Source organism: Drosophila elegans, unplaced genomic scaffold (genome assembly GCF_018152505.1).
Source record: "Drosophila elegans isolate 14027-0461.03 unplaced genomic scaffold, ASM1815250v1 contig_208, whole genome shotgun sequence".
NCBI classification, from domain to species: Eukaryota; Metazoa; Arthropoda; class Insecta; order Diptera; family Drosophilidae; genus Drosophila; species Drosophila elegans.
The window spans coordinates 25,117,987-25,131,119 of record NW_024545578.1 but is presented as its reverse complement, the minus strand read 5'-3'; the positions used below and the strand labels follow the sequence as shown (position 1 = coordinate 25,131,119).

The 13,133-nt window shown below is 37.2% G+C and overlaps 2 protein-coding genes across 2 annotated transcripts in view; both read left to right on the top strand.

The window, feature by feature from the left end:
- The first annotated feature begins 728 nt into the window (after positions 1-728).
- LOC108143124 lies at positions 729-1,320 on the top strand. The gene is made up of 2 exons (XM_017267365.1): positions 729-800; positions 853-1,320. Exons 1-2 carry the CDS (start codon positions 729-731, stop codon positions 1,318-1,320), a joined length of 540 nt encoding a protein of 179 aa, XP_017122854.1.
- A 9,782-nt stretch (positions 1,321-11,102) lies between these two features.
- LOC108143125 (putative uncharacterized protein DDB_G0282129) overlaps positions 11,103-13,133 on the top strand; it is a 61,746-nt gene continuing 59,715 nt past the window's right edge. Inside the window, exon 1 of the mRNA XM_017267366.2 lies at positions 11,103-11,889. The gene's annotated coding sequence lies outside the window, so the exon portion shown is untranslated. The remainder of the gene's footprint in view (positions 11,890-13,133) is intronic.

Below are 13,133 nucleotides of genomic sequence, written 5' to 3'. Positions count from 1 at the left end.
GTCTTGATATAAAACATTGGCTTTTAAATGTTCACAGAACCGTTTTATATGGTTGACGCAAACTAAATTTAAACGGTCATTTAAGAACGATTATTTGGTTATCGTTTTGACTGGATCGTTTTGATCGTTCTGAAAGGATCAAAAATCTGCCATCCAGAAAAAAAATGTAAATGTTATTCTAAAAAATTGCAGTATACTTTGAAATAAAAACGTTTTTCTGCAATTGTAATAAGACTATATAATAATATACTAATTTCATCAATTATTTTCCCGAAAGCCCTATGACAAACCAAAATGACTACGTCGACTGGCTTACTGATTCTGATCAAGAATATATATTTTTTGTAGGGTTAGAAATGCCTTATTCACAGAGTTGAAGGCTGTTGAATTTCATTGTAACATCATTATCACCCTCTGGAATTAACAATACTCTATATCGATAAAAGTATATTTCGCGAAACACATAAACTTAAATTTAAAAAATCTGAGGTGTTCAATTATAAACAAAGTATAGTACAAAGTGTCGGATATTAACGATGTGTGTTTTAGGATCGAAATTATCTGGTATGATCATGTTAATTATTGTTGCTCACCAGTGCGTGGCGGCATAAGTATTTAACGAGATCAAGTGAGCAATCTAACCAAATTGGGCTTCAAGTGGGAAGCTTAACATATTTAGGCAAGCCGAACTCAGTTCTTAAATAGTCGCGAGCAGCAAGCACATCAAAATGGGTTCACAAAAAGAGTTCCAGAGTCTAACTCTACTGTGGCTACTGTCCTTGCAGGAAATGATGGCCTTTGTGGGTAATACTCTTTTCTTTTAGATAACTAATAATGGAAATCCCACCTTAGAAATCACTGGAAGTGCTCAGCCACAGATGCAATCATAATACGGTTTACTTCGATGTATTTAACATGTCGATCATTGAGAATCGTATTTCCTGTGAGATGAAGACGAAAATTAAGATCCCAGCTGGCATAACGTTTCATATCAGTCTTGAGAGGGGCTTGAGCCTCAATGGAACGTACAACACATTCTTTAAGTACGACATTGACTTTTGCAGGCTGATCAGCACTTCTCGGAACAACCTGTTTAGACGGTGGATTCTTAGCCTGGCCAAGCATGGGCAGATTCCGAATCGTTGTCCCTGGCCGGTTGGCCAGTATTATGTCAGAGATTGGCTGCTGAGTAACGATCTAATACCGCAATTCGTGGTCTCTGGCCATTACAAAAGTAAAGTTATGTCCTACCTTGGAAGCTTTGGCTCAGAATCTTTTGAGCTTCTGTACAACTGTGAAGTTATTTCGAAATTGATTTAGTTGGAGACATTTATAAAATCCAATAAACTGCAAACAGTGCAGCATATGTATATAAGTTAAACATCGCCCTTAAAGCCTTTAATCCTCAGGTTCCTCGGGCTGCAAACACATCCACAGTCTTAGTTTCCCGCAAGCATTCAACAAGGCAGTCAGTCATTCGTGGCGCTCATCCTAAATGCAGTCAACGTGTCTATGTTTACCCCGAGTCCCCAATGCCGCATTTATGTGCACGAACCACTGCAGAAAACAATTGCACGTAATTCTGCTTACGCCGTTGCATTGCAACAATGCACAGCGAAAAAAGCACACAAAAAACAGCCTGCCTGCCTAGCCATTTGTTAGCGTTTTCGGTTTTCGGTTTTTCCCGATTTTTTCCCCCACTTTTCGCCTTCCTGCGGTTGCGACAGTCTGATGGCCAGACGGAGTGACAGACCGACAGATGGATGTGGATGTGGATGGGCATTCCGCCGGGGAAGGAGAACGGGAATGGGAACGGGAACGGTGGGTTGTCAGACGTCGACCCATGCGCTTAATCAGAATCGGGTCTGTCGAAACTAAGGCGCCATTTGCCATTGTCCAACGATGTCTGGATCCGGGTCCGGGTCCGGGTCGTGCCTACTTGCTGGATCCTGGTGTTGGCCAAATAGATGTCTTGCCTTCGCTCTTGTGCGCTCCTTTTGTTTTCTGTTTGTCCCTCGTTCAGCTTTCACTCCGTGACTGACTGCCTTTTTCCCATTTCTGTCTGCCTCCGTCTCCGTCTCCGCCTGCATATTGCATTTATTTACATAGGCCTGGCCTGACTTTTGATTTTAAGCTCTTTGGCTCTTTGGCTGTTTGGTTCTTCTAACTCAATTCCCTCTTGAGGCTTTTCCCTAGCAGCTGTCATGGCGCCAGGTACCAGTGTTTGTGTGCGGCTGTGATTGTGGCTGTGTGCTGCCCTATGTATTTACGGATGCATTTACGTGCTCTGCCTCTTGCGGACTGTGCAAATAGGACACTTGCCCATTCTGTAGGTCGCCAGGATGCAGACTCGGGCCCGTGACCATCACCACAGTGCTTATGTGTGACTTTTGTTTCTTGAGCTATCCGGATTATGTGGATTATGTGGGCTGACTAAAGTGGAGCTCGTTCTTTAATGCCTACAATATAGTTGGACGATTTACCCTAATGACATGATTTGGGTTCCTGCTCATTAAAAGGTGGATACACCGAAAAGAATTCGACATCGATTATTGTTAGAAAAGAAAACAATCCTATGAGATCAATGAGAATATTAGTGCGATACTAAACGGACACACAAGTCAATTTTATACCTCGCCAAATTTGTATTTAGTGCATTATCAAGTATTGAGAATCATTTGCTTGAAAAATAAATTGCTTTTAATTGAACCGAGTTCATATTATATGGACTTTGTTTTTGGTTCGGTTTGAAACAGCCATTCTCAGTTGCCTTCATTGGAATCCCTTTTTAACGGAACTCATCAACTTTCTAGATTGCGACTTTAAGGCGCAGGAACTTGCGAGTCAGCTGCCTTTACTCTTTGGTGCAACCTGATTGCCTTCAGAGCTCCGTTCGACTCGCAAAAACTATAGAAAATGCCTCGTCAACGATTTCAACCACATTGCTCTGATTTGGCCCGACAACAAAGTCTCCTTTCCTTCGCCATGGCTCCTCACGGAGCGCACTCCTGCCACTCCTCCAATCGAAAACGGCAATCAAAAGTGCAACGGAGGAAGACAATTTTCACACTTGGCATGAAAGAAATATATTTTGCTTGGCAAATATGCTGACCTGACCCCTCAGTGCAAACAAGCTGGCAGTGGCGGTGGCACTCGTGCGAGTCGAAGGAAAACGTCATCATAAATGCCCAGAAAGGACTTGAAAGGCGGCAGGAGCAGCAATCAGAGGCGCCTGGAAATATGCAATGCGAAAATCAACACAGCACAACGACGAGAACGACCCCAATTACCCTCGATTTGCAGTGTGAATGGGGAAAAGGAGTGAAAAGCAGGAAAAATGCCTGCAAATGTACAAGCGTTGGCATGAAAATTTGTCACCTAGCAGAGCAAACACCTCCGAATGCAGTGTCTGTGTGGGTGTGCGGGTGTGAGTGTGGATGTGGGCTCTCGTGTAATTGAGCCTACAGATATGCAACCAGCGAGCTTCCCAGTAATCGACACTTGGGCGCGGCAAACAGGACTCCGAACCGAGCCGAGCCCCCTTCCCCCCTTCCCCTCTTCTACCCTCCCCTCCGACTTCCCTGGCCGCGTTTGCGCCTACTGGCATGCAATCGTAGGGGCAAGAGTGCAAGTGCCGGCCTGGAAATGTGCAATGCTGCGATTGGTCGACGTCTGCCGTGCTCATAAAGTTTGCAGGAGCGGCTCGGATTGGTCGGAGCACAAAGTTAAGGGCAGATCCCAGTACGCATGGGCGGCGAGAGAGCGAAACGGACGTGCTCAGCAAATAGAAGGAGCGCCCCACAGTATGCAATGGTATTTTATTTTTATCCTGGCTGGCTTGTGTGTATGTGTGTGTGTGTGTGTGTGTGTGTGTGCTGAGGCGATTAAAGCTCTGTGCGTGGTGAAAATGGACGGGGATTCACTTTTGAGTGGTGGTGGTTTTACCCTCAGTCACTTTTGTGTGTGTGTGTGTGTGTGTGTGAACTAATTGCGTTGGAATGTTTTCGTCCCGCCGCCCTCGTTTTTGTTGTTATTGTCACTGGACGTCTGTATTTGCATTCGGATTCCGAGTGTTTGCCATTGATTGCATTTTATATTTGTATCAGTGGGACAGCATGAATTGTTTGACTTTTCGTGAATAATCTATGCAAAACATGGTTGTATTTGTGTAAACTATCTAGGAGTTAATCGAAATTATAGCTTCACAATGTATATTGTTTGAATGTTGCTTTGGCTTCAGTCATTGTGACGTTTAAGTTCCATTAAATTTATTTCGCATTCACTTTTATGTTTCAACCCCAAGTAATACCCTTGGGCAAAGCTTTTGTGGAGACTTTGCTATCCGTCTCTCTTCTGCAGCCTGACTGTCGGTTGAGTTTTTCTTTATCCCTCTTTCATGTTACTTGCGTACATAAAAAAGTCTACACAAAGTGGAGTCGAATTCGCCGTGATTTGATAAAGACTAAAAGCTTTTCTGCATTGTAAAAAAATTCAATTGCTATTGAAAGTGTCAATAAAATGTTTTAGCCTAGGGATATAATTTAAAGCGAAACATTTTGCAGGAATATTGAGCTGAATAAGCCGAAACCCGAATCAACGAATTTCGAGTTTCTCTTCTTCCACTTCTCATCAACCCTATTATTTACTGCCCTTTTTCCTTGCGTTAGATGTATACATATGTGATATAAAAGGGCGCGAAAAGTTGCTAGCGAGTAGACATTTAGTATTTTTAAAGTTTTAAGGTAATTAAAGTGTAATAAATAAACACCTCATTGTGGACGGCAGTACATGTAGTAAAGATGCGCACCAAGCACGTGTGCATTGGAGACTTTTATGTACATAAAGAGCAGCAGAATTAAAATTCCGATCATAAGAAGTGAAATGGTGCTTACCAACACTTTACGAAAATAATTGGTTCAGGATTAAGGGACTATCACTACTCAACATTTTTATACCCTTGTAGAATATTTTAATATCTGAGAAATTTCCGACCCTATAAAGTATATGTATTCTTGATCAGCATCCCTAGGAGAGTTGATCTAGCCATGTCAGTCCGCCTGTCTGTCTGTCCAGTCTACTCTCTCTGTTTTAAAGCTATCTGCATGAAACTCTTCCAAAAGTTGTCTTCCTATTGCAGGTAGTATATAAATCGGAACGAGCCGGATCGGACGAATGTATCATATAGCTCCCATTTGAATAAACAGAAAAATAAAGGAAAGACAAGCAAGGAAGCATAAGAGACTACTTTATATAGCCGTTTAATTGAAAATCTGCTCTGCTGCTCCGATCGAACGAGTAATACACCAATCAAAAGGTATCGCTTAATGAATTAATTGGTTCAGGAGAGAATGCGATGAAAGTGACATACTAAACAAACTGAGCTTGAGTTGGAACAAAAATATTACACTTTTTAACACAGCTTAGATCCGATGCTCCGTTCAAAAGATATTAAAAAAATATTCTTTTTGGTATATTTAAAAAATACAAAAATTTCTAAAAATGTAAGGGTCTAGTTTTAGAATTCTGGAATAATTCCGTTTGTATTGGTCAGGTCGTTACAAAAAAAGTTTGTTCTACGACTTTTTAACCAGTAAAGCTACAGACAAGTGATACATGTCATTAAAAAGGTACTGTCAAATGCTTATCACGAAGCCTTAACTTAGTTGGTCCAAATAAAATAGTTTAAAAATTATTTAATTCTATTTTTTTTTACTTTTTTGTAAATTTTTAAAAATAAATTTTCAGTGACGTGTAAACCAAATTTCTCTGCATGAATGATTTCGAAAAATATTAAGCAACGAAGGAGGCTACTTTTCTCAGTTTGGAGATGTTAACGCTGCTTGGGCAAGAATTTCCTTCTAAAAGTATCCACCACTATTTAGTGAGAAAAATGCTATAAAAAGTTGTAAAATATTAATTATTGTATTAAATTTTAATTTAAAACTAATCTTAATTTAAGCAACCTCATTTGTAATAAGATACTTTGTAAAAAAATGATCATGATGTCGATCTAGCCATGTCCGATTGTTTGTCTCCTCGTTTCTACGCAAACTAGCCCATCAGATTTAAAACTATTAGTAGAAGTTGAAACAAGCCAGACATTAAATGTTCCCATTCGTCACGCTAAATTAAACAAGAAAGGAAGCAAACTTCGGCAAGCTGAAGTTCATATACCCTTGCAGCTTTTGCAAGAATTAAATATTTTTGATAGCATTTAAATTATGATTTACTTGCGTATATGTCTAAAAGCATTAAAGCAATGATGATTTGCAGCTCAATTATTAGATAGTTATTTTATATATTTTTATTATTTCAATGGGAGAGCTGTTAAAGAACTAATAGAAAAATTGAAAAACAGCAAAGCTATAATTTTTTATTCTATTTCTTTTCTGATTGTTCCTATGGGAACTATATGATATAGTCGTCCGATTTTGATGAAATTTAAACCGTAATTCCGAAATATTTAACCATTCCTATGTGTCGAAGAACTAATAGAAAAATTTAAAAACAGCAAACTTATAATTTTTTTCTATTTTTTTTCCTGATTGTTCCTATGGGAACTATATGATATAGTCGTCCGATTTTGATGAAATTTAAATCGTAATTTTGAAATATTTAAACATTACTATATGTCGAAGAACTAAAAAAAATTAAAAACAGCAAAGCTATAATTTTTTTTTATTTATTTTTCCGATTGTTCCTATGGGAGCTATATGCTTAAGTCCGATCCGGCTCGTTCCGACTTATATACAATCTGCAATAGAAATAACACTGTTGGGAAAGTTTCATGCAGATTGCTTTAAAACTGAGAGACTAGTTTGCGTAGAAACGGACGGACAGACGGACATGGCTGGATCGACTCGTCTAGTGATGCTGATCAAGAATATATATACTTTATAGGGTCGGAGATGTCTCCTTCACTGCGTTGCCAACTTCTGACTGAAATTATAATACCCTCTGCAAGGGTAGATTAATGCATGTGTAGGCAAAATACGTGGATGAAGCGGTCCGAATGGAAACATTTAAAAAGTGTATTTAGTGCGATCGTCACGACTTTTTTACCTCGTTGAGAAGTGTTTTTGTTTGTTAGGAGTTAATTGCAAAAATTAAAAACTTTTGAAGCAATGATGATATGTACTTTAACTATTCTATCGTTCCTATGGCAGCTCTAAGATATCGTTTTTCGATTTTAATAAAATTAAAGGCTAAATTCTGAGTTATTAAACCATTCATATGTCCAGAAAATCACAAAAAAAAATGGAATATTAGTGAAGAAATATGTACTTTATAGGGTCGGAAATGTAATTATATCAGAATTACGGGTAGATTTGATTAAAATCGGACGACTTTAATTTATAGCTCCCATGGAAACATTCAAAATAAAAATAAAAATAAATGAAAAAAGATTTTCTTATTTCTTAATTTATTTTTAATTTAGTTAAACATCGAAATAATTTTATAATTCAGAATTACGTTTTTAGTTTTATTAAAATTGCGAAAGAATAGTTGAGCTCTTTGGCTTAAGTAGAGTTCTTGAACTATTTGGTACCCGTTAACCAACTTATAACTAAACATTCCCACACAAAACAATCGGTGTCTAAATGGCCAAAACTTGAAGCTAACAGTTTTTTGGTTAAAGCATAGAATAGTGGCGCCAGAGGACCTAATAACTCAATGACTTATAAAATTATTGCTCGATTTTAAACGGCCGATATATGATATATGACCGAAGCCCACACACACACACTTCAGTAACTAACAGATGTGGCAGACTTTCCCGATTTATGGACGTTGGAAAGTGCGTATCCCCGTTTTAAAACAAACTTTCGCTGCGTAAGAATAAATAGAACCTGCATGTCAAATCATAAATCTATAGCTTTTATAGTTTCCGAAATCTTCCGTTCATACAGACGGACAGAAGGACAGACCGCCAGAACGAGGGACATCGCTAACTGACTCGGCAACTGATCCTGATGAAGAATATATATTCTTTTAATGGTCGAAAGCGCTTTTTTCTACCTGTTACATACTTTTTAACAACTCCGCTGTAGTTTATTTTTGTTTTATTTCCTTTAAAATCTTGTAATGGTTAAATATTTTAGAATTACGTTTTTAGTTTCATTTATGTCGCACGACTATATCATACAGCTTCTGTCGGAACAAATCGGAAAAATATTAAAATTTTAATAGTGTATAGTTTAATTACAATTGCAATATATTACACTGTGCAACATTTTTAATTGGTTTGATTCTAAACCATTTTTTTAAGTTGCTGCTCAAAGTACTTGCAAAAATTATAAATTCTGCATTATTACTTTTTCCCACTTGGTTCGTGCTTGTATTTAATGCTGTTATCCATTTTGTTGCTTAAACTGGCATTCGGAAACCTTTTTTGACATTTTGATACAGCTATATCTCGTTAACCGAGAGAAAAATTTGGTTCTTCAGCAAAAGGGGGAAAAAATACGAAGCAAACTTACCCGAAAAAATTCCATCTTGTGCCTCAATATCGCAAAAATTACAATTTTTAACCATATTTTGTCAATAAAAAAATAATTAAAAATTGAAAAAAGAGCCGAAAGGTGACAGCAATTTCCAAAAAAATTAATGATATTTGTTAGGTTTTGTGGTCATAAAGTGTTAAAAAAAGACGAAAAGGAGCGAAAATATTTGTTTAGTGCCGATTTCATTTAAGCGTATTGTGCCTATTTCAAGGAACCTGATTTGAGGCTGAAGGATACACGCCAAACATCGTGGCTTAACTTACAAGTACTCATTTTAAACTTGTCATAATTTCGTATAGAACGGCTGCAATCGGCTGCTTAGAGTGATATTTTTAAGCGAAATAATATCGCTCACAAAATAATCATTATTTCTGAACGATATTTACAAATTACGATTACGGTAACTGATTATTAGTCATACTTTTGCATAAACGTCGCCCAAAGTGAAAGTAGAATATAACTTTTAAAACTCAAATTGAATGCATTAGAAAACTTAAGTCTTCGCAGAAAATACCATTTCGCGATTTAACAAAAAAAAAAACAAGAAAATAAGCTTGCTTCGGCAAGCCGAAGTTTCCCTTGCAGCTATTGCAAAAATTAAATATACGTATGCTTGAAAATATTGAAGCTATGATGATTTTCAGCTCAATTTTTCGTTTTCTTCTATGGCAGCTATATGATATCGTTTTCCGATTTGAACAAAATTAAAAGCGTAAATCTGAACTATCAAATGATAACTATATGCAAAAACAAATTTTTATTTTTTTCATGGATCCATCCGATTTTTATGAAATTAAAAATAATGAAATATAAAATCATTATTATATCTCGAAGAACTAAAAAAAAAATAAAAATAAGCAAATTTTTAATTTTTTTTCGTCCGATCCGGCGCCTTTTGACTTATGTACTACCTGCAATAGAACGACAACTTTTGGGAAAGTTTTATGCAGATAGCTTTAAAACTGAGAGACTAGTTTGCGTAGGAACGTACGGACAGACGGACAGACGGACGGACAGACGGACGGACGGACATGGCTTGATCGACTCTCCTTGTAATGTTGATCCAGTGTATATATACTTTATAGGCTCGGAGATGTCTCCTCCACAGCGTTGAAAACTTCTGACTGAAACTATAAGGCAAGGGTATAATGAAGATTCAACAAAAAACAATTTTGAGGAGGAGTTCGAAGACTTTTTGGAACAGGCATGGTTGATTAAAAGTAATTTCGTGTGCAACTTATAAATAGAAAAATACACATGCAAATAGAGCTAAATACTTTCGTAAAGTTAAGCTTTACGACATTTTTTCCAATCGCTCAAATTTCTGAAAATGCAAATGGAGATGATATCATGGACAAATACCTACAAATTTTGTTTTAAAGTCATCCCTGTGTTTAAACGTCGTGCAAAGTGAAAGTAGTATTTAACTTGTAAAACACCAAATTTTGCTGCTTTACAGTATGCCAATTTCGGATCCAGAAGTTAAAAAAAAAAACAAAAACGATTGAATGAAAAAGAAGTTAAATAACTTTAAATCCGTCAAAAATGAAACGAAAGACATTAACTAAAATCAAATGCGGTAAAATCTGGCATGAGTTAAAAACAAGAAAGAACGTAATACAAACAGCAAACACAAAAGTTGCTAAAATTGCAATTCAATTCTCGTGTATATTGCGTGTATCGCGTGTTACTTGAATAAAAAAACTGTATGAAATGAAGAAAATGGTGTGTGGATAAACACATAAGCTGTGAGGCTGATCTAAAAAATTTCGATTTATCTCATAGGGGTGTGTACAACTATATAATATATTTTATATATAAAAGTTTGATGAATATATACAATGTTATACTTTTTATTGCATACTCTTAGGCAATTTTAAGTGATATTAAAATTAGTTGGGTTTTTGTGGTACCCCGGTATTATTTTCTTATTTATATAACTGTTGAAGAAATATTCCAAATCTTGAAGTATTTTAAGTATTTATAGCACATGGTTTTATCTCAGTGTTTTCGTTTGAAAGCTCCCAGTTAATGTATGTGCTTCAAACCAACTGCGGAGAGTGTGTAGAGTTACGAATGCGACAGTTGTACTTGTTGCCAGTTATGTTGTTTGAGGCGAATTCGCAAGCGCAACATGTTCGATGTTGACTTACTCCAACGACATGCTGTTGCACACTAGGCTATGTAAATAATAGCTACAATTTTTGAAAAAATCATATTTTTACTTAGTGATTTTGCGTGTGCAAATTGAACACCTCCATTAAGCATTTAATGCTGATTCTTTTCTTTTGTCATTAACTTCAAGCGCCAGCTCTGTATTACTGGTCTTCGTCGACTGGCTGCATTCCTCGTTTGTTTGCCGAGACTTTTGGTGTTACTGTTGCTGGTGTTACTACTTCGCAGCTCAGTTGCTCCTTATTTGCCGGCTAACAGTTCGTAGAGGTCCTCGTGCGAACTCGTCGTCTGCGGCTTTGGCTCGTCGGCTGCCCCAAGGACTCGTGCAGTTGGATAGGTTCGTGTTCGTTGCACAATTCGCCAGCGATGGCAAGCTTGAAGTTTTTCGGAATGCGTTAAGGATCAGTTTTGCGCGAATTACGGTCATGAAAGGTTGCCAACGACAAGGAGCCGGCGTCCGAGACAAACATTTTTCCAAGTACATTTCCCAGAGTCTTCCCTTCTGTGCGTGTGTGTACGGTCCGTGATTTTGATTACTTCTTCAAGCATTAAAGAAGCAATGTAAACACATCGCCCATGCAAACTGACCTAGGCCAGGAAACTGTATCGTAACGTAACTGACCTAAGTCAAAAACAATACCAGGACTTGGACAATATTGATTAGGCATAAGAATGTTTTTCCTTTTAATAGTATTAGAGTAAATTATTTCACAAAGCTTGTGGAAAATCCCAAAATATCTTAGGAGTCCGTAAATGTGCTAATCTAGTCTTAGTATTTGCAACACATTCTGTTAAATCATATCAGTTACAATTGCATGGTGTATCCCAAGAATCAGTAGAATCCTGGACAGTTTGGCCACTGGCAAAAGACATATCCCAACATCGCTCGCTTAAACTATAAATGGTTGTGAACTGTAGTAAAGCAAATATCGAATAGGACCTTTAAACTCCCTAGTTGACTTAACCATAAGTACTTGTCCGTTCTGAAGTATTCAGATGCGCTAAGCATTGAATCAACAAAATTAAAAATACGGAAAAAGATTACACATAATAAGTGAGCAGTGAAAAGTTGTAAAGAGTTTCCAATCTATAAACGGATAAAGTGCGATATAGAACCATATTAAAGTAATAAAAAGTGTTGGAAAATGTGAAAAAATCAAAAACCGAATAGAATAACGTGCAAGTTTTGAATTTAAACACATATTAAATGGTAAGCAAACCACTCTTAATTCGTATTTTTAGTTTGTTATGTTAAGCATTTCTTCAAAAAAAGCTCTACAAAATAGATAAAAAATATTTTTGATCGAGATCAAAATTCAAGTTTCTTTTAGCTGATTAATATATAGTTAAAGCTACAATAAAGTTGTTTGGCCGAACAAAACATGATCATGTCACATGGTCAAACTTTAAATTTAAATTTAAAAAAAATATTCAAATCAAACCACCTGGGATCGGTTGAATTATTAAAGAAAGGGAGTTCGTTTTACAAAAATGAGCAAAATGTTATAATTGTTTTGGGCTTGCTTTCTCTCTTGCTTTATGTTAATATAAAATTTTACAATTGTGCATTATACCTGCTCTTCGTTAAGCTTGAAACCAGTATTGATTTTCTTGCCGCCTATTCGACACTTCAGATTCAATTAAAATTGTTGGACTAAAATTGCTCTTTGCCAGTTGGTCAAGTGCAACATCGGCAAATTTTCGCAGTGAGCGGGAGGCTTAGGGTGCAGAATGGAGAGGCTTGCGACAGTTGCTAAACAAACGCCAATCCAAGCAATTTCAGAGTTGACTGCATTGCAATGGGCGGCTGAAAGGGAGGAGCCAGGCTGCATGCATTGCAGGAAAGTGATTTTTGCAGTGATCCGAGCCCAAATCCGAATTCGTTTGTGTGAAGTGAGTTGCATAAATGTGCAAGCTGTTCAAGTGATTTCGATTGAAAGACCCTGAATGAGACGTTGTCTGGCATCGGCTGCGGATGAAGGTCCTTTATCTGCTTGCATTATTTTGTTGCATACTTTGCTGCGTCATTAAACCAATTGATGAACCTGAGCAGAAGCGATGGAGGGGAAAAACGTGTTTATTACGCTTATCGTGCCGTAAGTGGGAAATAAAATCCGAATTCCTGCAATTCTGAAGTCCTCTCGAGTGGTTCTTTTGATTAGACTGCTGAACATGTGATTGATTTAAATACTTTAAATGTTCTTTAATGTTAATTTCAGTGCATATAGTACACTTTGCTTTGTACACTTTGTGTGATGTATGTAGGATGGATGGGATTGAAGTCAAAACATTCATTAAAGGCAGTGGCGAACACTGTGAAAAAGTACACAAAAGCAGCTGAAAACAAAATGTTGACAAAAAGCGTAAAACACACAGCTCAATAGTGCACAAAATGAAAATGAAAATGAAAATGAAAATGACGCAACATGCAAAGAGCAGAAGCAAAACAAAGAG